Consider the following 24,660-nt stretch of genomic DNA (forward strand, 5'->3'; position numbering starts at 1 on the left):
AACAAGGACAACAATATTCCCTATGCAGTTCTTTAGGCCAATCCGTTAGAGTGCAGCGCCCCCTGCTGGTCATCAGAACAACCTGCAAACATCTCAACAACAACAATCAATCCTGTCCAAGACAAATTCATCCTCAACGGCCAGATGTATGTGATGGATCTAAATGGTGGGGGGCAAAGAGGAAAGCTAGACTCATATGTTCAGTGGTGAGTGGATGGAGAGGAAGCCACAGCAGCAGAGCACTGCCTGGAAACTTCATTAAGTCTTTTGTAATGGAGTTATAACCGGGAGCAGAGGGGGACAGCTGGGCCGTCTCAAACTGGTGCTGTCAGGAAGAGCATAAAATGTGATCTTCCTTGATCCACAGCCATGGACCAGCTCACATAAACAAGCAGGTTTGGCGGGGTGGGTGGAAGGCACTTAAAGTGATATGTTTCTTTCACTCATTCGGGCATTCAATGCAGCTGATGAATCCAGTGTTTGCCTCCCTGTCATACTCTTTCAAAAACACCAATCTGGACCTGCTGTCTTCATCTAAAAACCACAGCCCTCCTGTGCTTAAATGGGTATCAGCCATTGCTTGAATTTACACTTCAAGGCCATGCGTAGGCCTTTAACAATTTCTATCTTTCATCTTCTCTCAATTGCAGCAACAACCATGTTAGACAGGGTGAGAGATTAAGTCATGCCTACTAATCCTCACAAGCTGTGATCTATGCAGGAGCAGCTTTGGTTCCGTAGCTGCACGGCTCCTTGGTTTGAGAATACGGGAACCTTTGGTATGATTTCTCAATCTCAGTGGTCATTAGGTTTCATATTAGCTGGAACATATTACCTCTTCCTCACAGGATTCCCAGCTCAGTTTATATGCCAGAGCTGAAACTCTGCCTGCTTCTATTAGTAGAAACAGTAGGCCTGTGTTGTTTGTAGCCACTAGACTCCCAGTCTTTACAAGCAGCGTTAGCGGAGACCAGTCACCCACCATAAGAGGTCACAGACTGAATAACCCATTTCTCCCATTAATAGAGGCAAAATGCTCTGTGAGAACTATATGTGTGCCTACATGATACAGTAACACGCACAGGTAAATTTGAAGTCAGTGTATTGACTCTTGTGCAGGAAACAGTGTTCAAACACTGCTTCAAAATGCTATTGGAATGTAATGAATGTAGAGTAGAACAATACAAAACCAATACTAAGATATTTATGCTCCATAACAAGGTTGTCATATATATATATTTAAGCAAACAATAATACATTTAAACTGTTTAACCTATTTTACACAAACTGACAACAGTCATCATGAAAAAGTTGTGGACAATATATGAGTAAAATGCAGGTTTAGCGTGTAAAACCCAACTAAAGCTTGCTAACATCAGTAAAATAAAGGAAAGCTTCAGTGCTGCCTTGAAAGATCTGGGACTGTCTACTTCCTGAAACTAAACTAGTTCATCGAGGGTTTCATGTCGCGGATTTAAACGAACAAGGGTTGCTTTTCAACCAGTTCATGTGTTTTGCCAGATTATGGTCTCTATCGTTCCGACGGAATATCATAACGTAAATGGTGAAATAATTCGTAATTATTTAGTGGGAAACTCTGACGGGAAACATAACGTTCCAGCAATTACGCCGACCCAATATTAACACATTGGCCTAGTTAGCAAATGGCTAACGTTAGCAATTTCTGTAGCAAGCAGTATTGTTATTTTACTTTGTTGTGTTCGCTTCGACTGTACAGAGAAAAGCCAGATAACATGGAAATATTTCGTTTAAATCTGTTCGACGGCTCATGCTTTATTAGTTAGCGCTAGCACTACCTGGCCTGGCTTTATGTACAGTATGGCGTTTTTTCGGTTACTGGTCCTGCGTCTAAACCATTTGCTATGAAATGTCGTGCTCAAATTTTAACGTTTATTTTATTTGTAATGAGTATGGCTTCACACTTTACAGATTGGTGCAGTGTTTAGTTAGGGAGCGACACCACCACGTAGCGCTCACTGCTAACTAACGTTTGGCTAACGTTAGCTAGCTAGCTTATCCTTAGCTGTTAACACGACACGACAGTGTAAAATTAACACTGCATTTCAGAACATGGGTTGCGCATACTCAAAACCGATCTACACCACCCCGTCCACTGGTAACATGATTATTGAGCAAGTGTGAGATCGCCTGACCCACCCTTCAACAACGAGGGGCTCGGAGCTGTGCTCGTAGCGGCAACTTGACAATAAATGTCGTTTGTTTACGCTGATTCCAGAGTTCCCCCGAGCCCCTGCCCCGCAACGTATCATTCCGCCCAACACACAGAGTATTCATACTGAAACGTTTAATGATCCAACTAGTACCAAAATTACGCCTTTTTATACCCCTAAACATGAAAATTACTGCATTCTGAAAAAAAGGTGTTTTCCTTTATTTTCTTATATGAACATTCAAAACGGACTAGTTTCCATAAGAGGTTTTCTTTATTTTGCTCAAAATACAGGAGGGTTCTAATTATATTATTAATTCTACGTTGGACTTTGTAGTTAACAGAAAAAACAAACCCTATGATCATGCGTATAAAATATGTCAATGTATTCCAAGTATAATATAATGCAATTCGACAGTACTTAAATTAACTTGTATTTCGTAACTTTACAGCGTGACCCCTTATTTGCAGATAGTATCGTCCATAAAAATGCCCCGGACTGCTTTCTTGGTGTGGATTACGTACATTTGATTGAGTATTGGACTGTCCAATCATAAAATACTTTAAGCTTAGCAACAGCAAAGTTATCCTCTTGTCCAATCAACAAAGAGAGGTGTGGGCTTGAGCGCACTCAATATTCTACTATTTGATTGGTTAAAAGGCTCGTCAGTTATGGTAGACTTGTGGACTATGTAGTTTGCTGTGGAGGTCTCTACCAGTGCTTCAGTGAAATTAAAACCTCATGTCCCACAATCCAACAGGCGTTACAAGCAGCAGCATGCGCACGGCTAGGGGCGGAGCTGCTATATAAAGACGAGCTCCTTCTTCTGAGTAGCACACTGGACACTGATGTGACGGCGGAACGTCGTCTCCGGGTGAACGGTAGCCCTGACAGTTAATGGTAGTTAGCGACAGTTGCTCTGACAAACCCTTGGAGGAGTAACAAGTGTTTACTGTTCGGAAGTTGCCTTTTAGTTTGCGAGAATTTGTCTTCAAACGCCAAAACTCAAACTTTATTTTGAGATATCACCTCATTCTCGAAAAAGTATATTTTGTTCAAGTTTAACGTCTTTTAGCGAACTTTGAAGCTCAGTTTTGAGAGCGTGAACATGATCTAAAATGCGCTGAAGCGGAGCCATTAGAGCGGATCATCAGGATGACAGAACCAGTGGAGCAGACCCATCACCTGAAAACTTCAGGCAGCCCATCAGGTGGGATCAGCGGAGACGCTATGGAGCATCTCCCGGCCAGCAACCGTGGTGGACCGGAGAACGGCGACAGGGGGCGACAGAGAGACCAGAAGCAGCAGCAGCGGGCGGAGAACTGCGAGGATATCAACACAGACAAGTTATGGCAAATGAAAGGCGGACAGAGGGGGGTGTGCCCTGTCTTAGCAGACGGAAACGAGCTCCCGAAGTGCCCTGTTGCAGCTCAGTCTCATCAGAAACCTGATGTCCATGCAGCGGGAGACGGCAATCACATCTCGCAGGGGAAAAACGGTGAAGACAGGCAGCTGGAGGGGACTTTAAACCGGGTGCAAGAGGAGAGTTCGCTCATCGACTCTGACACGGGCTTAGATGCGCGTCTGGGCAAGAAGCGGCACAGGCGCAGGACCACCAGGAAGAAGCGCAACTGGAAGCCTTATTACAAACTTTCCTGGGAGGAAAGGAAAGCTCTGGAAGAGAAAGAAACGGCCAGGGCTTCCCGGGTGAGAGAGGAGATGTTCGCCAAAGGGCTCCCAGTGGCCCCCTATAACACCACCCAGTTCCTGATGGACGAGCACGACCGAGAGGAGCCCGACCTCAACACCGAGACCGGGGTCCGGCGACCCTCAGGGGTCGGTGGCCGCATGGAGGACACGGGCAGCGAGGAGGACTTATTCGACAACGAGGAGGACGATGACGATGACGGCAGCGGCGGGGGGAGCGACGGCATCGGCAGGCCCGGGAACGCAGGTGGGGAGTTTCTCCAGAGAGACTTTTCCGAGACCTACGAGATGTACCACGTCGAGAGCCTGCAGAATATGACCAAGCAGGAGCTGGTCCAGGAGTACCTGGAGCTGGAGAAGTGCATGTCCCGGCTGGAGGAGGAGAACAACCGGCTGAGGCGCGCCGTGGAGCCGGGGGGTCTGAACGTGGAGAGCTCCCTGGTCCGGCTCGGAGAGCTGGAGCGGGAGCTGGAGAGACTGAGGGCCCAAAACACGGAGCTCCTTCTGCAGAACCAGCCGGGCAAGGACAGGGGCCAGGTCGCCACCAACTAAAGGACACGACACGAGTAGGAGAAAACCCTTTCCAAAAGGTAAACACGTGGGACTGCTGCATTTTTTTTAAATTGTCATCAGTTTTCTGTAAGCAGTTTGTCACCTGGACGATGAGGTCCTTGCATTGCAATGCAATACTTGACGTTTCTTTTCTATTTGGACTGTAAGGGTGTCCTGTTCATTTTTTTTCAAGAGAAAATGTAAATATTTCAAAAATAAGATTCTTTTTATAAAGAAAATGTATTTGACAACACGAGAATATTTTGTTTGTTTCCCGGGTCAACTTCGTTGGTATCATTGACATAAACTGTTCCGTTTTTGAATTTTCAATCAAACATCGTATGTTGCATTTACCCCTCAAAAAAAATCCAGTAACAAATCACAGCTAATTGGACCAGCTTGCAGAGATTGTTATGCAGAAGTAAATTCCAGAGTGAACATTTTAACAGTTGTGTGTTAACATAAGTTGAAATAAAATTTTGAAATTCTGCTGTCATGTGTTGTAAAGTGTGCTGTAAAACACAGGAAGCGGCTCATAAAGGCCGCGGTGGAAGTACTGTATGTGGCGCACAATGATCACAAAGCGTTTCTTGTGAGGGTCCTGAAATGGGCCAGACAGACATCAGCGGGCTCTGAATAGGGAGAATGGACGGAGTGAAGCCAGAGCTGAAGGGGGGAGGGGATGTGATGGAGATGCTCTTTATGAAGGTTAACCCTCCGAGTTGCATCTGTTAAACATGTTTTGCGAGAAGAAATGCAAAAAGGGTTCATTCCCCTCTGCCGAAACTAATTTGGTTTCAGTTGCTTGAGAGTTGCTGCAAGTGATGTTCACTAAATCTCTATTTATACAGAGTGATCACGAGTTTCACGAGTGTTAGATATTGTTCACATAATGCATTGAACTCAAACTATTCATAGAAGTTTCATGCAGAGTTTCCTTCAAGTGCAGAGCCTGGAGAGACCTTATTCATCTGTAGCCTCCAGGGGGCGTCATTCAGCTCCTATTTTAAGTTGCAAAACATGAGCCTCCTCCTCCAACAAGTGAGCCTCGCAAAAACAATCCCACCACCTCAAAAACAAACACACATGTGAGCATTTTCTTTAAACATAGTTCTGTTTATTTACACCATATAACCTTGCTTTAAAGCACACAGCCATGAGGGGAAACTGTTTCAGGCGGACAACCTTTTAAGTCCAGTCATTTTCATATTAGTTATACTCAAAAGCAATTCCAAATGTACACAATACAATATGTTACATATTAAGAGAGTATGTACAAAAAAAATATTTTAAAATACAACAATGAGACATTAGGCGGATCACGTTCCAGACAACACACACCAACTGCTGATGAAGTCACGGGCTGCTCATCTTGAGGAAACTGAATGCTGTCTGACGTGACCTAATGCCGTTGTAGGGTCGGGCTCGTTAGGTGTACCATATTCACACACTGTGGATCACTAGGCAGAGAGAGGTGGCCTCAGCTCGGTAAGAAAAGCAGCTGAGAGAATACTACGCCTCTCAGCAGCGGCGGTAACAGCTGTTAGTGCCTGTGATAAAGGCAAAAAGAGAGTGCATAGACATGTCCTTGGCTTGAAGTGTGCTCTCAGTTAGACCGCCTGGATTTAATGTACACATCTTTGGGTCAGTGCCTTAGTTTTACCATCAACCACAGGAGAGGAGGGAGGAGACCCAGAAACAACAGAGGGATACGGAAAGATAAGAACTGACCATGGCACTGCAGAACAAAAACACATTCCACAAATCAGGCACTTGTAGAAAAAATCTTGAGGTAAGACAAGACCATAACTTATCATTTACTATTATTATTATTATTACTATTATTATTTTTCACTGGGTTATTTGGTGAGATGAAAACAACATGACTTTGGAAGTTGCACCTCCTGTTTGTGTTATTTTGTGATGGCAAATTCCACGGCCAAGACGCCAGATGAAAACAATAGATTCACGTTGGCGGGCGTTCTGCGTTCATTTCCTCTAATGTACCATTTCCCCAGTCGGGGAGGATTTATTAGAGCCTGACCTTACGGAAAACTCCTCGTCATGCTAACCCCAAGGTATTTAAACATGTAGACAGATGAACCCTCGGAGGAGATGTGAACAAACCATATATCACCACCGACGCAGGTGAAAGTGGAGCCGTTTCTGTGTGCTACACAGTATTTAAACAGTCTGTAAAACACCGTCAGGCCTCTCCTCCGCCTCTTTTACAAGAAGGAACATACTTTGTGTCGAGCTCAGTGAATATGAGCAGGTCTGTGGAGGCAACGCTCGGTAATCCCAGACATGAATAACAAAACAAATGAGGTCAGCCATCACAGTGTGGCGCTGAGCTGCCTGCAAACTGTCCAAAATACTGTAATAATTACCAGATTACACTTCCACTCTTGCTACATGTAGTCGCTGATGCAACGTCGTTGGAAGCAGAGTCACCAGAGAAACGTATTTATAAGACTAGATCTCAAGAGATAAAGGTTTTCTGCACAGTGCTGAGAATCAGAACAAGGCCATCTATGAGGAAAGAAGGAACAGGTTTAGTCATCTTGTCTCCTTTGAACAGGTACACCAAAGAGGTGAAATCACATAAAAGTCCTTTTTTTACTTTAATATAAAATATATAATATATATATATATTGAATATAAAACAAAAAAAAATGAATATATTAAGGGAAACATTTCAAGTAACGTCTTGAAAGAAATGACTGTGCACTTTGAACGCACTTTTGTAAACCATAAAAAAAGGAACTAAAAAAAGTAAAAACAAATATGATAATATTTATATTTACAAGGTTAACTTAACAAGGCTTTGTACAAATGTTACAAAATTGTTTAACACAAGCGCCTGCACACTCAGACATGATCACAAGTACTGCTGCGCAAACACACATAAACATTATTAACAAGTAGAGTGAGAGACGGCCGGGTTGTGTGTGTTTGTAACTGACTGTCTGTACTGTTGGGAGTATAAATGGGAGTATTACAGTGTCTGTGGTCTGAGGGGTCACTGATCGGGAAGACTGATGCGGAAAATCGGCTGAGATCCCTCTTTAAACTGAAAGTGACCGCTAACTTTTTGTAGTGGATTTAGAGGATCTTTCCAATAGTTTGATAAGAAGCACCGTTCTCTCAAGAGCCAGAGGGAGCGTCATCCTTCTCTGGACACTTGAAGGGATTTAACTCTTTAATTTATGTCGTCAGCGAGCCGGGGAGGGAGGTGGAGAAGACGGGAAGGATGCTCGGTTAGTACTCGAATGAGAATTCTTGGCTGTGTTGATTGTGATGAGGTCTGTTTGTGTCTCGGTCCTGTTTCTGTATTATTTCTATAAAAGCACACATAGAGGAAAAAAATAAAGAAAAGCTTTGGCAACACTGGAATGCCCCATGCCATGCAAATGGAGCTTATGGAAAAGAAAAGGGTGCTCTTAAAAGACCTGGTGCGACCCTGTTCATGCTGCTGCTGGTCTACTGACCTGCAGGGAGTCAGCAGTTCAGCCCGGACCCCCCTGGAGGGCGGGGTCAGCTGGCAGGGCTCACAGGTACTGGTGGAATCTGGAGGTGGGTGCTTGACGTGTAGCCGGTCCTTGGTCGAGTCCGTCCACGTCCAGAGGCAGCCCTGGTGTTTTGACCTGGTTTTGAGCGATGGGAGACAAGGGGAAGTCATTGACAGTCATTGGGGGTCTCTTGTCGGACGCCTCGGTCGGGGAGGCCACCACGGTGTGTCTGCGCCAGGCCCTTCTCTTCCTCCGTGTCTCGGGCGACAGCGGTTTTCGCAGTCCCACGCTGCGCAGGTCGTCGGCCGAGCCCAGCAGGCGAGCGCGGACCTGCTCGGCCAGAGACCTGCCGCCGGGGCCGGTCGGGGTGAAGGAGGCGGCCTCGCTGGGCGGCAGGGCGGGCTTGGGCCGGGTCAGGCGCAGGCTCTCCTGGCTGCTGCCTGAAGAGGGGTTGGTTCTGGAAGTCTCCCTCCTCGCTTTGGGTGCGCCGTCTGGGCCAGGACCCGCCCCGTCGCCCTGAGCCGCCGCCCCCGACAGCTCCAGCAGGTCCAGGGAGCGAGCCTTGGCCTTCTCCGACTTCAGCTTCTTCCTGGCCAGAGTGTCGCACTGGATCAGCTTGTGGGAGTTGAAGGAAGGCCGCGAATGCAGTTTATGAGTGGTGGAGGAGGAGGAGAAGGAGGAGGACGAGGGCGTGGTGGAGCGCGCCCCTCCTTCGCTCCTGTCCGCAGAGTCTGGCGTGTGTGTGAGGGCCGTGGGCGGGGCCAGAAGGTTTGTGGGCGAGAGAGTGGGGGGTTTGTAGTGTGTGTAGAGGAAGCTGCGCGGGGCTGCTGGCGGCTGTGTGTTCGCGGGGGCCGTCGGGTGTTTATCGGGTCTCTCCTGGGTGAGGGAGCGCGAGGCGAAGCCGCTCTCGTTGTCCGTCTCGCTCACCAGCTCGCTGTGCTCGTCGTCGGCGTCGTCGCCCCTCCCCTCTGACCCCAGGCTCCGCCCTAACGTGGAGAGGGTGGAGTAGCCAGAGACGATAGAGCGGGCATCCTCTGGGGCTCTCCACACTGGCCCCTTCACTTCCGCCCGCGCCTCCTCCTCCTGCAACAACGTGGCTGCCTGCCTTCCTCCTGCCTCCTCTTCCTCTTTGCAGCGCGGCCGGCTGGGAACAACCGCCACCACCTCCTCTTCTACCTCCTCTTTCACTCCGCTTTCTACAACTTCCTCATCGTCCTCTTCCTCTTCTTCTTCATCGTCGTCCTCCTCTCCCTCTGCTCGAGGAGCAGTGTCTCCCACAGGCGACTCCGCCTCCTCTTCCTCCTCTGCACCCAGATGTCCGGCTTTGATTGGCTCGTGCTCCGAGTCGTCGTCGGTGCTGCTGCCCACGCGGCGGGCGTTATGGCGCTTCCTGCGTTTGCGGCCCGTAACGGCTGACATGATGGACAGAGTCAGGAAGTCCTTGGGTGACAGGTCTTTCTTTGACCCCCATGACCCCTGAAACAGGACAAAAGGTTACTGAGAAACTGTCTTAGATTCCACTTCATATGTTTTCTATGTTGAGCTACTGCTGCTCGTGTGTGTGCATGAACAACCAGAGGACCCTCGCGCCGCCGAGGGAGACGTTACCTTTGATTTAGCCGAGTCACTGTTGGTTGAGTCTGGGGAAAAGAGAATAAAAACGTCAGCGGGTCAGAACCATCGGCGTTAACAAAAGGCCAGAGCAGTCGTGGTGGAGGACACAGAGGCAGCTCGTTCACTCTTTTAAAGGACAAATCCACAATAAATCACAGCAGACTGCTGCTGCACTGCTCTGTATGGGATGAACCACACATTAAACCTTAATGTCACAGCTGCTGTTTTCCATCAGCAGAACGCAGAAAGCATCAGCGACTCATCGCTAGAGCTCCGAAGTTAAATTAAAACTTTTTCTCTGTTTTTGCAGGAACTCGTCTTCCTCTGTGCCCTCCGACATTGGTTTACACACTGGACTATGTGGAGGAGGAACAATGACGGGGGAAGCGGGGTTTGGTGCATTAGGAAACCACGGCACACACCGATGACATCACCGAAAACACTGATGACATCAACCCGTGAAAAAGAGGCGTGAAGATAATGTTGAGCGGAGAGGATGAAAAGAAACACATTCCCTCACAAGCACAAACACACCGATGCAGGATCTGTTTTTGGTCTGAGTGTTTGAATCCAGATCTGGTGAGGAACCCGGGGGCACGGGTCGGGTGGTGGCCTCTGGAGGGGCTCTAGATGGAGGTGTTTCCCGTGTACCAACAACGACAGTGAATCGGGTGGTGGCTCTGTGGTGGGACAAACTTTCACCCTCCGTCTTTGGTTCATATCCGACAAAGCTCGAGCAGAAGCCCAAACCCCAAACACAGCTTGACTCACTGCTGCTGTTGATCCACTTCCACCCATGGAGGAGAAGCAGCCTTTCAGAGGGGGTTTCTGTTATCCGGTAATTACTGTTTTATGAGCAGGAAAATCTGTTAAGTCTGACATTTAAATCTGTCCAGTCAGAATGTCCAGTGAAAATAATTCCAGAGTTCAATGTGAAAATATTCTGGCTGACGTTCGCTCTCTCTCTCGCTCCTCTCCCAATATTTTCACATCTAACTCTGTGAATTAAGAGAAGCAGAGCTGGTGATAACTGTTGGAACAGTGAAAAATGAACCAATCAGACTTTGGTGAGTTTTATTTTGTTTCAGCTGAGTTTGAATTAAGCGTTTTATGATGATAAAATTGCTGTTTCTGTAAATGGAGTTTGGTAGCTTTGGCGAGAGCGGCATCGCGGCTGTTTCCAGAACATCTTACTCTTTATCAACAAGGTCCATCTCTGCAGGAATCCTTTCATTAATGTTGTCAGACTCTGCCTGTCCATTCAACATAAACTGCTTTCAGAGTAAAATCTTCAGGTCAGCCAATATAATCAGGTTTTGGTTCGCTCCAGGGTCAAAGCGATGTGTTAAGCTTCTACTGATGGACTGATAACTGCTAGTCCTGAAACAGTAAGTTCATTACCCGATTAGTCAACCACCAAAACCTCTTTGATAACTGTTTCATTTAACAAGCATAAATAAATAATACAAATCAATGTCTGGTTTCAGCTTCTCCACTGTGAGAACTTCCTGCTTTTCTCTCTTTTTTAACATTGCTTATAGAATATTTTAGGAGAAAACAAGTCAAAACTGCGACCTATCTTGAGACTTGGTAACAGATATGGGACAAATATATGAAATCTGGCTCAAATTTCTAACCAGGTCAGAGAATCTGCAGCAAAAGGCAAAAATTTTAATTTGAAAGGCTACTTCTGGATCCTTCTCTGATCAAGGGTCAAAGGATGGAGGGTCTCAGAGTGTAATGGGGCACATTTGTGCCCTGGATATGGGGTACAGCCACCAGTGAGCTAGCTCTAATGCTAGCTTGGACCATTTTGGGAAACTAATGCTTCTTTATTTTTTGGACGTTCACCAGTGACAGAAAAACTGAGGAGGACGAGTGAAAGTTTGAACCAATACAGAGCCTCACACAAATAAATTAGATGAAAATAAATATCTCTAGTGTTCATTGGTGAGGCAGAAAGGGCGCCACCTAGAGTCCCTTTGGAGCTAAGAGTGGGGTTAGGAGCCTGATGATTGGACTGCACTGACAGCACGAGAGGCCACACAGTGAGGGAGCTGCCTCTCAGTGACAGAGCACAGTTTACACTCCAGTGTCAGATGCAGCAGCTTCAACAGTCATCCATTAATACATTAGTTAGACTGGGGCGACACTGAAGTGGCATGTTCTCACAGAGACCTCCGCCTGACACTGAGAGGGAGACGCTGGCTTTAATGGAGACCATGGAGACACAAAACCATCACCACCACCTCTCTCTCTCTCACCCACACACTCATTATTTCACTTTCACAATGTGATGCACTGACTCGGTTGCACACACACACACACGCACACGCACACACACACACATATTGCCAGGGGAGTTCCCATCCTACCGCAGTGGCTGCTCCACAGGCTCAGCTAAGAGAAGGAAATGCAGAAATGCACAGAGAAAGTGAAAGATGAGCAACGTGGAGGGGAAAAAAGAGGTCAGCAGAGAGGAGAGAAGTATCGGCACGCTATCAAACTCAGAAACACTCCAAGTGCTAACGGATGTCATTCCTTATGCTGCGTTCCAGTTCTGCAGGAAAGTAGGGAATTCTGGCTTTCAACTGGGACAAACTTCCAAGGAGGAATCTCAATCAAGCAAGAGCTCTGATGTGCAATGTTTTTTTTTTAAAAAAGCTCCATCTTAATTTATTTAGTCATAGATATTTTCATTGGAAGTTTTGAATTATTCTCATTTCAAGAAAAATCTGGTTGTATTTCCCCTCAGTTCACTGGAACACACAGATGGTAACGATGACACACTGATGGGGAATTTCCCACTTCCAGTTTTAAACAGAAAGCAGCATTAACTTTTAGGTTGCCGATTACAGCTACCCTGATGCTATTGGTTGGCTTGGTCAGAGCTAGCAGCGACTGGCTGAGCCTGCTCACCTGAGGCCTCCCCGAGCAGACCGGTCCTGCCGATGTTGGACAGCAGGTGGTCGATGTTGGGGGCGGGCTGCACGTCCTCCGTGTCCACCGGCGTCTGGATGGATGAGACACAAGAGCAGCGATGTTCAAAGACACGACAAAGGGCTTCCTGTGACTGTGGATACATTAAAGACCAGAAGCGCCTCCACCTTCATGCAGCTCTCATGAATTCACCCACATTTGTTGAGATGAAGCGGAGCTGTTGTTGCTTATTGACTTTATCTGTGCTCTCAATCACGAAGATAAGTCGCTATGATCACGTGTCACCTTGCAAACAGCGTGTGACTCGTTGGTTTTATAAAGCACGAACACATATCTTTCAGGAAGAGTTTTGTTGTGTTCCAGGGAAAAGCAAGACACAACGAGGCACTTTGCTGCACTACAATCCATAAAATGACACTTTAAAAGAAACAAACACGAATGGCTGCTATCAGTGCTGAGCAAAACAGCTTCACATTCACAAGCTCACTTGTATTTTGAAAAAAGGTGAAGAGATCCCCCCAGTGGCAGATGTGCAATGATGTGTTCAAATACAGAGCCTGAGCAGAGTTCTCACATGAAGTCACGCACAACATACTGTACATTACTTCAGAGCTGATTTACATCATCAGATGAGTTTTTACTGTCTCTGTACATTAAGGCTGAGTTGCAGCAATAAGGATTAATTTTCAAACCAGATTAATTTTAAATTATGTTGCACCAAACTCTAAAATAATCTTGAAATTAAGACACTCTCAGCAGTGAGAAATTAGAGTTTCTCTGCAGTACCGAGTAGGCTAACTAACCTTTTAGCGAACTAGCAGACATAATATTTTCTTAAAGAATACAGAGGAGCTGAAAGCTAACGGGGCTCCCCTCTCTTTTATACCTACTATGTCCTGACAGCACACACTTTTATTTATTTACTCATTCTAATTTGGGTAAACAAACATCTTCACATTGATTAAACTCTATTTGGTCTCAGTTTACATCAATAAACTTGGATTTCCAAACACAAATTAGTTTTTAATTGTGCATGAGAGCTCTGCTTAGAACTACTCTTAGATTAAAATGAATTTGTTTGCTTTGTTGGTGCAACTCTAAGGTGCATGTGCAAATCTAAATGAATCATTATTGCCATAAAACAACAACTTGGGAAACAAACCTTTTCATCCTTGTCCAGCTCTTCAGTGAAAAACCAGATTCCCTACAAGAGTGACAAAGAAACATTTAGCATGACTTACTAGTAATTAGTCATTTATGTGTGTGTGGAGGTGTGTGTGTGTGTGTGTGTGTGTGTGTGTGTGGCATCTCTCACATGCTGGATGAGCGTCTCTACTATCTTGTAGCGGTCAGGCATGTGTGTGACCATGTCTTTCATGTTGTCCTCCGACGTCCGGACCAGAGTCGGCCCGAACACCAGAGCCAGGTTCCGAGGCTCCATCTACACACGGGACAAAAGGACATTAATACCAGAGATGTCGCAGCGGTGCGAGGTTACATTTCAATCTCAAACCGTCTCTCACACACCTTGTTTTTATCCGAGTTGTCGGCTACAGTCTTCAAGTGACCAACCAGGAACTTCAGAGTGTGGTAGTAATGATCTGGGAGGTCTCGGATCTATGAAACAAGAGGAAGGACAATACTGAGAAACCTGCTGAACCTGCCTGCCTTCTGACACACACACACACACACACACACACACACACACACACTAGCCAATCAGGTAAATGATCATGCTCAAATTCATGAAAACAACCAAACACACCAGCTTCTTCATGGTCTTTAGTCTGTCTGACGCATTTTCCATCCGATTGGCGTCGATGAAGTCGTTGTACTTGTCTGCAAAGATATCAGAAAAATGAAAACACGTGCCGGGTGCGACGGTTTGACAGGAATGCACGGCAGCGTGAGGCTGCACTGTCTGTGCGCTGGCTTGTCGTGACATGTTCGGACTCACCGTTGGTGAAGAGCGGCTCTGGAAGTTTCCTGAAGAAGGATTTGAGTAAACTGCTGACAACGTTGAGGTCCTGCCACTTCTGTTGAGAGCAGCAGACACAGAGAGGAGTCAGCGATCGCGGTATTTTACCTCCTGCATCTAACAATATGTCAGTTTGGGCATTTTTCCTGACCTCCTCTGCAGGGTTGATGTCGACGCCCTTGTTGAGCTGATCCTGAAGCATGGACACCATGGCGTTGTTCCCGGGGACTCTGTAGATCCCGGTGTACTCCAGGCCCATGTCCTCCACCAGACCGCAGCAGATCTCCACGATCAGCGGGATGAACTGAGGTGTGCGCACACAGAATTTAATCCCAAATGAAACATTCAGTGGAACATCCTGCTTCGCTGCATTCAGGTGAGAGAGGATGTCGAGGCTCACCTTGTTATTTACACCCGGCTGACAATCCTCCAACCTCACGCCGAAAGCTTTGGGCCCGGCCTTCTTCGTCTTCTTCATGATGTTGATTCCCCACGGAGACTTGGGAGGGCCGCTCTCATCTGAACACAGATCGAACAGAAGCCAGCTCAGTGTTTGCTTCATTGATCAATTTAACCGTAAACTAAAAACTCATCTATTTCGGGCTTTTAAATAGTGTTTTACAATTTAATGGTCTCAGTATTTGTACTTATTTTGATTATCATCATTATCATTTTATTCTATTTTATCAACATGTTGCTGCTTAAGTACAATTATTTTATTTTGTGTAGTAAATTACAATTCTATTGTTATTTTTATTGCTTGTATTATCTTTCATGATGTTAACTCCTCATCTTTTATTGATGTCTTCTTCACTTACCTTTCTTTTTGTTTGAAATGTGCAATATAAAGAAAGCTTGATTGATTTATACTGTATATTAAAGGCTCATTAAAAAGGCTGTTCAGTATTCTCACATCTGCTGCCCTAAAAAGATGCTCAGTCATAGATACACCGGTCAAAGCACTACAGATAGGACAGCTGAGAGGGTGATAATAAGCTGCAGTCATGATTCAAGTGGGATGTTTAGTTTCAGTCTTTCCTAAAAATATGAATAGACACCATATGAGTGTTGTGCATTGGCACTAGATGATGTTTTGTTCAGCGTCAGCTGTGTGTTGCCTTAGCATTAGTATTAAGCTGTGATATTATATATCAATGGAGTAATAAATGCATCTACTTATCAGCCCTTATTATTATTTGACACAATTACCCTGAACTGTCAAAGTCAATAATACTGTTTGGAGGTCTGATGTCATAGTAATCCACTGATGGCACCTTTATAATGTGTCGTCTGTTTCTAAAGACAACCCCGAGTGCCACAGTGATGCATTTCCTTTCCCTGACACTGACCTTTGCCCTCTGGTTTTGGGGAGCGTGGCGCTCCGGCAGCGTTTTCCGTCTTGGCGAGCAGGAAGGGAGGCTTCATGCGCGGCAGCCTGGGAGAGGAGTCGGGCTTGCTGCCTGTTGGACTGCAGGGGGAGACAGAGAGACGGGTTTAACTCCAGCTGTTGGTTGACTGTGGGTGTAAAGGCGGCTTCATTACGTTCATCATCAGGTGACTCACCTCTGCTTTCTGTAATCATTCAGTTTCTTATTGATGAGAGCCTGTCTGGAAAAGCCGAGCTCCTGCAACAAACAAACACACCTTATGGCTTCTAATGACAACTACAGGCTGCAGGCACAGAAACAGAGGAGGTGAACATCTGACAGGTGAAGGTGTCTTTTCTGACCTCGCTGTCCGTCTTGCTGTTCTCCCTGATGACCTTTATCCAGTCCAGCATGTCCTCGCGGTCCTCCGCCTGCAGCAGGTACTCGCAGAAGTCCTGGGTGGTCAGTCGCAGCGCGTGCTTTCGTTTGGTCTCGCTGTAGGCGATGTCCACCAGGCAGCCCCGGATGCTGATTGGCTGCTCGTCCTCGGCCGCGCCTCCGATCGTGGCCCCGCGAAGCACCGCCTCCCTCTTGTCCTTGTAGAGGAAGAGCGAATGGGAGCGAAGCACCGAGAAGACTCGCTTCCACGGGCGCATGCCGCTGCCCACCTTCTGTGAAGGACAGATGAGATGTGACGTGAGTCTTTAAATGCTTTCTGCCTGCGATTATTTTCAAATCAAGCCCGGTGCGCCCACCTTGCCCTTCTCTGTGAGGATTTGTTTGAAGTGCAGCCATCCTTCTCTTCGTACGTCACTGTACGTGATGTTTCCCAGCTCTGAGGTGGAGTGGCGTTTAGATCGAACCTCCTCTGCGGTCCCCAGGTTGTCCAGAGACTGAAACACAAACAAGGAAACATTCACAACATGTTGATACGTCAGCATACGTTAAAACTGACTCTTTTCACTTTTATTTCAGAATGATCATGGAAAGGTATGTTAACAGACGGCGAAGAACTTACCCCGTCTGTGAAGAAACTCTTCACTCTCTTTGGCAGCCTCCTGTAACGTACAGCAACACAACCAAGAGTTAACCGCCAAAATGCCTGCACACGTCATTCAACAGATGTCGTTTCCATGCATCGAACAGCCAGCTCTCTCAGCTGGACAATACTCACGAGAAGACCCGTCCTTCCTCTCTGAACGTGTTGAGTCCTTCGTCACATGACTTGGAGCGCTCCGTGGTGATGGCTAGAAGATAGGAGGAACGGCGACTGGATTTAATACTGCCTGCTCGATGAGAGGATGAGTGAGCGCCGAGAGGAAGAGAGAGAGAGAAGAAGAGAGAAAGAGACAGACAGAAAGACAGAATGTTGATGTAATGCCAATCACCAGTGTGGACGGTGTTGGATTAGCAGATGGGGATAGCGAGGGAGGGAGCAGGGGGTGGTGGAGGAGGAGGAGGTGGGGGAAGAGTGAATGGGTGGCGTGGTGAGGATGGATGGTGGGAGGTGAGCTGGACGGGTGGGGTCGATAAAATTACCTCTGGGCACTTTTCTCACCACTGGCATGCAGGTATAACATGCGTTTGAGGCAACGAATCATGCAAGTCCACGTTTGTCCAATTTAACTAAACCGAACCTGAAACATGCAGATTTTTGGGGCTCCATGCACAGCTGCAAACACATTCTGAACAAACATGCATGTATGACTTTCTCTGTGGCAAACATGCCAACATGCACGTTCAGCATGCAAACACGCTACAGCACCACTAAAAACCTCATCTGTGCAAGAGCTTTTGTCTTAAAGTCTTGTTTTGAAGTGCAGTTGGATTATTTCAACCTGTTCCTCATTTTGAATTAGTGTCACTATCATGAATGGAAGCAGCTTTGTCAGGCAAACGGCTGCACTACAATTACAGTATTATTACAGTATTTTGCACAGTTTGATTTGAATTAGAAACTGGTTGAAATTTTAAGACTTTTAAGACCAACAATAGGCAAAAAAGACTTGAGAAAATGGGAATCATACAGGACCAATAACCAACCACAAGGTTTTAAAATCTAATGCACCCTTCATCAATCCCTCTCTGGAGTGAAAAGAGGGCTCGTCTATATCTGCTGCATGCAGTGGGGAGGAAGGGAGGGCAGAAGGGGGAGGAGGGGGCACTCACTGCAGTCATGTGAGAAGAGCCTAGTGAGGGGGAAGGTGAAGGTGGGGGAGGCGGGGCTGGTGACCACGGCGGGCGCCGAACTCATGCCGCTGGACACCACGGAGGACGCCGGCACGTGGCGGGCGCGCAAATCAGCGCCGGGGCTGGTCGGCTCATCTGTGGGAGGGTGGAGGCAAGGAAGGATGGGGAGGAGAGGGGGGAGAAAGGTAAAGGGGATGGGGTTAGGTGTTAGAGAAAAAAAGGTCAGAAGGGAAAAGGAAAGGGAGGAAAGTAAAAGGGGTTAGTTAGCAGAAGGTGTGGAAGAGGAGAGGCGTTTAAGGGAGAGGAGCGGCGAGGAACCGCAGGGTTACCATCAGAGATACCAAAGAAGATCATTTCTTTCACTATATCTCTAAATTTCATGCTTTCAACTGCAAAATCAACACATACAAAAATTGTACACAAAGATTCAAGTGAGACACAAACGACAGACCACAAATTCACTCATTTACAAACCCACGAACAAAACGAAAGAAGCTGTAACCTGTGCAGCTGATCTCAGGAAAGACCACATACAGGAGACAAAAAGCTACACAGGCACATGGTAAAACACGCAAATACAATACAATGCAGTACCTGTGCCGCCTGTTGCCATAGGAAGAGCTATTCTTCTGCTAACAGAGGGTGTTTTATGACAGATTTACTGGCTCCAGGTTTCAGTTCTTTATGAGATCTACAGTAGTGTGTGATCTGATGCATGTGAGGATACATGCAAGAGAAAGTGTCTCAATCCACCACGGGCATGAGGGAATATAGGGAATAACCGAATGCAGATATTTAGAGGTGGTTTTTATGCCATTAATGAATGTTTCACTGATTAAGACGACAAAGGAATAAAGCAGCTTTATAGACCACACAAGTCTTTCTCTGATGCAAAAGGATACGAAACCGCAACACACACACACACACACACACACGCGCACACACACACACACACACACACACACACACACACACACTCACACTTCCTGACTGACAGAGAGGATTAGAGACCAGCACGATGTTTGCATAAAGCGAGGAGAAGCTGGTGACATTTTAAACCGTCAGGGCTGAGTTGCTGCAAGGCTTCGGTGTGTGCTCTCTGAAGGAACAACAGGGGGCAGCACAGCCTCAGACAGCTCTGCAGACTGGAAGGACTCAGTCTGAGGTCCACCCTCATAGATAACCACAGTGTTTTGTGTAAATTCTTGCTAGAGTTTCTTTTTTCAGCTCTGATTTCCTTCTTTCTCGCCTCTGTGTCCCTGCAGTTTCCTGCAAACATCCCTCACTTTCGCCATCATTCCCATCTTTCACCTTCTCCTCTTTTCTTTCTGTCTATCTTTCCCTCTACCACCCTCTGCTCTGTTCTTCCCTCCTGTGCATACTAGAGCCCGACATAAGGCGGAAAACATTTCCAATCTGGGATGAGGAATCTGCCTGTTTACAGCGCTGCCCAGAAATAGCCGGGCTGTGGGTTTAACAAAGGCCGTCATTAACGGGCAGCCAGAGACAGAGACGGACCAGCAGAGGGGAGCAACATACTGCAGCACACTCTGTCCCGACTCTGCAGCGTGTCCTACAACATATGAGGAAGACGGGCGAAGCAAGAAGAGAAAGCAGAAGTATAAAAGAGACAAAGACAGATCTTAAAAGAGTCTAGAATAAGCTTAAAAACGCACCTACATACTACAAGAACTTTGCCTCAGTGAAGTCTGCAGCAAATTATGGTTTAATTCAGCAAATCAGATGGAAGGAAAGACAGACAGGAAGGGCTGCAAAAATAACAAATATTTTTACTAATGATTATTCTGCTGATTATTTTCTCTACTAACATTCCACCGTTTGGGCAATAAAATGTCAGAAAGTACTGAAAAAGCACATCAAAATTTACTGAAAGCCAAAGGTGATGACTTTAAAGTCCATGTTTTGTTTGAATTGGCTCAGATATTCAGTCTCATCTCAGATTTAAAAAAGATGCAAATCCTCATAACTGAACAGTTAATATTTACCACCCTGGCTTGAAAAATGACTTAGATGATTGATTGATTATCAAAGTCTGTTGTTGATAATGACATGATCACATGATCAACAATAATTGCTCCAGCTTTATAAACAGGACTATAAATCTGACCGCGCATTAGATGGCAACTTTTTTAGACAGAATTAAACAGAGAAAAGAAAACCAGGAATCTAGAAAAAAGAGAAAGAATGAGAGAAAGAGAGCAAAAGAGGGGGGGGGGCTGTGCCTGTAAGGCAAGACAGGGGATGAAAGGCTAGTACAGAAGGCCTTGGTCCTGGTCTGTTGTATTCAGGGTCCAGCTAGTAAAGATAGTCATAAGCTGAACCCCCACACACCCACACAGACACACAAACCCCTTCATCTTGCAGAGCAGCACAATAGCAGCATTGAGGGCGGGCTGGAGCTGAGTGTATGGGCCCCTACTGTTCCCCACAAGGACCGCCACAAAAACCTCCTGGTAATTTACAGCATGGATCCATGTTGAAAGACTCCAAGTGGGTAAAGAGTAAAATACTGCATCTGTTGACATGCCTCTCCCTGTTTTAATCCACATTGTTCGAGCTGCAAAAGTGGGAAAATACTTGACAAATCCTCTATATCGCCATACAAGACGTCATAAAACACATCTGCCGTCAGACACAGGCTGCCTTTGTGCTCTCCACCTCACAGACATCCGTGCTTTGCAGACAAAAACGATAACAGCCAATTATATCGCATGTTCCCAAACAGGCCCAGATCATATCAGCATCTCTGTCAGAGAGATAAAGAGAGGGAGAGAGAAAGAGAGGAGAGAAGCTAGTTCTTGTCTATGGGGAGAAACTAGCCTAGTTTCAGTTTATGGCTATTAAACGTGTCCCGGCCTGCAGCTCTGACTGCCTGGTTTCTGAAGGTACGGGGCAAGAATGTGCTCTGACAGACTGCGAGAGAGGCAGAGACAGAGATGCCTCATGGTTTTGCTGATCCATTGGATTTTCTCCCTTTAAATGACTTTCTCTGGCCCAGCGTGGCTTGGCTCAAATTATCGGTGGCCATTCCATGTTGGGTCAAAGCTTCCAAGTCAGCTGATTTGAATCTCTTCAGCGTTAAGCAGCGGTTGTTTTCCTCAGGCTGTGACAGGGTGACGGAGGCAGAGCTCGTCTCACGGGCTAACTTCGTTTGCGTATGGTTGCTGCTGGACGTGTCAGGTGATACGAGCCAATGTGAAGCCTGCAAAGCCCCTTCTCCTGGAGTCTTTTCAGAGCAGGGAACAAGCCGGGACATGACCACAGTCACCTCCCACTGACACCAACATACAGTATGTAGGCCATAACTGTACAGTATTCATGTAAACAGCCTCATATAGTCCAGAACTGCACATTGTGCATACAGATTATCAACTTGTCAAATTTATGGAACAATTTAATTTCACTGGATTCATTTAATCCAACTTTCATATTAGTATTATGCAAACATTGTTGTTTCAAAAAGAGGCAGCTTTTCTTTCATTAGACATATTTTAAATGCATTAAAAGTGAACCAAACCATAAAGCACATAGCTTCTCTATCAATAAAAGTTATTCTAAGCAGGTGATACGGCCTCTCTACATTCAGAAAGCCAAACTGTTCAACAGCTAAAATGAAACCAGACCTACAGCCACGCTAGCAGCTCCGCGAGGCTCTACTACACAGATGAATGCTAACGCTAGCATGGCGATATGCTCACAGTGACAACGCTAACATGTTGATGTTGAGCAGGTGTAACGTTTGTTGTGTTCACTATCTTAGCTTAGCTTGTTAGCGCGCTAACATGTGCAAGTACACATAGAGCAGAGGGTGATGGGAGAGTCATTAGTTTTGTAGGTATTTGGTCGGACAACTTAAAAAATCTGACCTGATGACTGGGCTGGAGGAAAAGATAATTAATAAACAAAGTCATCTGAATTCATCGACTGGGAAGCACGAATATCTGTACAGAATTTCAGCCAATAGCTCAAAGAAAATTTAAAAAAGAGGAAAATGATGACAGGCAAAACTAAATACCACACACACACACATGGAGGAAGTCAAAACTCTTATCTCATTTCCTCAGCATGGTGAGGTGACTTCAGACTTTAGGCAGAATTAGTGAACTCAGATATGATTCAATGAACTTACTAATACTGTCTGTAAGACTGTGGGAAGTGCCAATATTACCCAATGCAAACATTCACAGACAAACACACACACACAGACTGATTCTCAATGAGAGAATGGAAACTGCATCTGAGAAGAGCCTGGAGCCGGAATAGACAGACAAGAAGGAAATTAAGGAAACACAAACACCCCCCCAAACTCATAATTTTGTCTGACTTACAGCTTTGCATTTCCCCTCACTTGAGCTTTCACTAACATTCAATAAACACTCAGAGTGGATTACATTTCAGAGTGAAAGCGCTGAAATCTCAAGGTCAGTTGGAGGTTTTGTGAGGGGATTAAGGGAAGGGGCTCAAACACTCCTTGCTTACCTATGAAGGGGATGGAGGCCAGGGAGTCATCCTCTATGGGGAGGGGGGCGAGGTTGCCGTTTGGCTTGCGTGGGGCTACGTCTCCTGTGGAACCAGGGGCAGGGGCTGAGTCTTGGGGATCAGGAGAAAACAAAGAGGGTTCTAGCCCGTCCATGGGCAGCGCGTAGTGGGGGTGACGCATACCGTGGGCGTTCCTCCGCCCGGTGGGAGGTTTCTGCCTCAGCACCACTTCCTGGGTCTGTGCCACCACCTCCGCCTGCCCCTCCACTGACCCGCGTTCCCTCTCGTGGTTTGTTGGCCTGTACGCTCTGTCCTGGGATTCGGGAGTGGCGGAGGCATGGGGGGAGGCTGTGGAGGCAGTGAGTGGTGCTGCTGTGCCCTCTGGGGGGCTTTTAGGGGTTGGGTTCCAGTTCAAGTGGGGGCCAGAGTACGAAGGGTCCCTGAAAGAGTGGGCTTGCTGCATTATGCGGCCCGTCTTGCGGTAAAAAGAGGGGCTGTAGCTACGGTAGCCCACCGGCTGGTCGTCCATGCTCTGCCCAGGGGGTAGCCGCCTGTTCTGGGGGGCAGCCTGCTGGGGCTGCGGCTGGGAGTGGGCCTGGGTGTGAGTCTGGGGGTGGTGTTTAGAATGCGACTGTCGGGACATTGCAGGAGCTTGTGCTGCACCGTAATGGCTCCCCTGCCTCGGGTAGGCGTCAGTCCTGGGGGGCGGCTGGGGAGCCTGCTGGAGCCACGAAGGCCGCTCAAACCGAGGCGAAACCAGTCCAGCTGCTGCTCGGTCCAGCATCTCTAACGAGCGGCCGTGGCGATCGTACTGGGCCAGCAGGTTTTCAGAGCGTGTTCGGGTATAATTAGAAGCAGGATGGCCCCTACCTGGGCCCCCTTCCCAGTCTCCATAGGACCAGTAGGGCTCTCCATGGGGTCCTGGTCCTGACTGCTGTAGTAGCAGCAGAGTGTCCTGGGAGGCGCTGTGTGGCCAGCCACCCGCCCGCTGCTGCTGCCTCCTGGTTTCACTGAGCCGGTCCTGAGAGTAGCTGCGGTGGCGGGTCTGCATGCTGCGTCCTGAGCGTTCAGGCATCTGGTTGTAGTACCAGTCGGAGAGGGCTTGCTGGCAGCGCTCATTGCGGCTGTGGCTGAGCTGGGGCAGGGGTGGACTGGTCCAGGCTGAGCTGGACTTGCGTGGCTGAGCCTGCGAGGAGCTGGCAGCGTGGTGGTTTGGGTAGTGGACCTGCAGCGGGCTGGACAAAAGGCCTCCCGATGAGGAGGACGAAGAGTAGGAGCGTCCCCTGGTCTGTCCCTGAGGCTGCTGGCTGGTCATACCGTACTGGATCTCCTCTGTGCGGTGGGCCGGGCTGCTGTGCCCCACACCACCTGGCTCTCCTGCCCGCCCTTCCTGCCAGCTGGCGGGGCTGCCCACAGCAGAGCGGTTGTCCAGGGGTGAAGATGGGCTGGAAGAGCCTGGCCAGCGACTCCAGTTATCCAGCTGGTTCTGGCCCATAGGGGCAGACGTAGGGGCTCCAGCAGGGGGCGTGACCTTGGAGCGTGGGTAACAGAGGGGAGGCGGTGGTGGGAGGTTCTCAGCTCCCCCTGAGTAGGGTTCGTTGCCTGTCAAGTAGGCATCCTGGGAGTATGCCTGGGAGAGGGAGGGAAGATGGAGGAGAAGTGAGATAAAACATGAAGGGAAGAAAGCTCGAAGAAAAGGTGTGTGAGGCTGTGACGCTTTAAATCAAAACGTGCTCTTACTGTAAACAAGTCTGACAACAACACAGACCATAACCGTAACTCCATAAGACAACTTCAGGCCACCGTACGTTACACAACAAGCCTTAAAGTGGAACAGTCTCTCCGCTCAACCCCTTTGCCACAGTTTGTCCCCAGGGCCTCGGCGCTCAGCACAAACACATGCTAGCTAGCAAACTGCATGAAGTGCCTTGAGCAAAAGCCACAACACTCACTGCACAGCCACCAGCCAAGGATACATACATCCCCCACCGATGAAGTGTACACACACACACAGGAAATACACACAGTAGCACTGAAAACAACAAGTCTAACTAACCGATTCCTTTATCAATTAGTCACTTATAAAGCATCACTTACGACTTTGACTT

The 24,660-nt window shown here is 47.3% G+C and overlaps 2 protein-coding genes across 10 annotated transcripts in view; one reads left to right on the top strand and one right to left on the bottom strand.

The window, feature by feature from the left end:
* Positions 1-3,043: 3,043 nt before the first annotated feature.
* Positions 3,044-4,941, top strand: hexim1 (HEXIM P-TEFb complex subunit 1). Its single transcript, XM_041957443.1, has one exon. The coding sequence runs from the start codon at positions 3,348-3,350 to the stop codon at positions 4,449-4,451; it is 1,104 nt and encodes a 367-aa protein (XP_041813377.1). The 5' UTR covers positions 3,044-3,347; the 3' UTR covers positions 4,452-4,941.
* Positions 4,942-5,552: 611 nt separating this feature from the next.
* Positions 5,553-24,660, bottom strand: part of arhgap23a (Rho GTPase activating protein 23a) — a 64,833-nt gene continuing 45,725 nt past the window's right edge. For 6 of the 9 annotated variants that reach the window (XM_041957843.1, XM_041957839.1, XM_041957840.1 and 3 more), the window contains 18 exons: positions 22,553-24,182; positions 18,032-18,187; positions 17,037-17,148; positions 16,881-16,920; positions 16,618-16,755; positions 16,225-16,533; positions 16,059-16,120; positions 15,845-15,963; positions 14,896-15,014; positions 14,647-14,799; positions 14,475-14,553; positions 14,283-14,356; positions 14,045-14,134; positions 13,833-13,958; positions 13,680-13,721; positions 12,497-12,590; positions 9,572-9,603; positions 5,553-9,439 (listed from right to left, as the gene is read on the bottom strand). In XM_041957843.1, the coding sequence (XP_041813777.1) occupies positions 8,003-9,439; positions 9,572-9,603; positions 12,497-12,590; positions 13,680-13,721; positions 13,833-13,958; positions 14,045-14,134; positions 14,283-14,356; positions 14,475-14,553; positions 14,647-14,799; positions 14,896-15,014; positions 15,845-15,963; positions 16,059-16,120; positions 16,225-16,533; positions 16,618-16,755; positions 16,881-16,920; positions 17,037-17,148; positions 18,032-18,187; positions 22,553-24,182 (4,812 nt within the window). In that variant the 3' untranslated portion in view covers positions 5,553-8,002. The remainder of the gene's footprint in view (positions 9,440-9,571; positions 9,604-12,496; positions 12,591-13,679; positions 13,722-13,832; positions 13,959-14,044; positions 14,135-14,282; positions 14,357-14,474; positions 14,554-14,646; positions 14,800-14,895; positions 15,015-15,844; positions 15,964-16,058; positions 16,121-16,224; positions 16,534-16,617; positions 16,756-16,880; positions 16,921-17,036; positions 17,149-18,031; positions 18,188-22,552; positions 24,183-24,660) is intronic. The other 3 variants (XM_041957837.1, XM_041957842.1, XM_041957838.1) reach the window with 3 other exon arrangements.

Source organism: Chelmon rostratus, chromosome 17, assembly GCF_017976325.1.
Source record: "Chelmon rostratus isolate fCheRos1 chromosome 17, fCheRos1.pri, whole genome shotgun sequence".
NCBI lineage: Eukaryota > Metazoa > Chordata > Actinopteri > Chaetodontiformes > Chaetodontidae > Chelmon > Chelmon rostratus.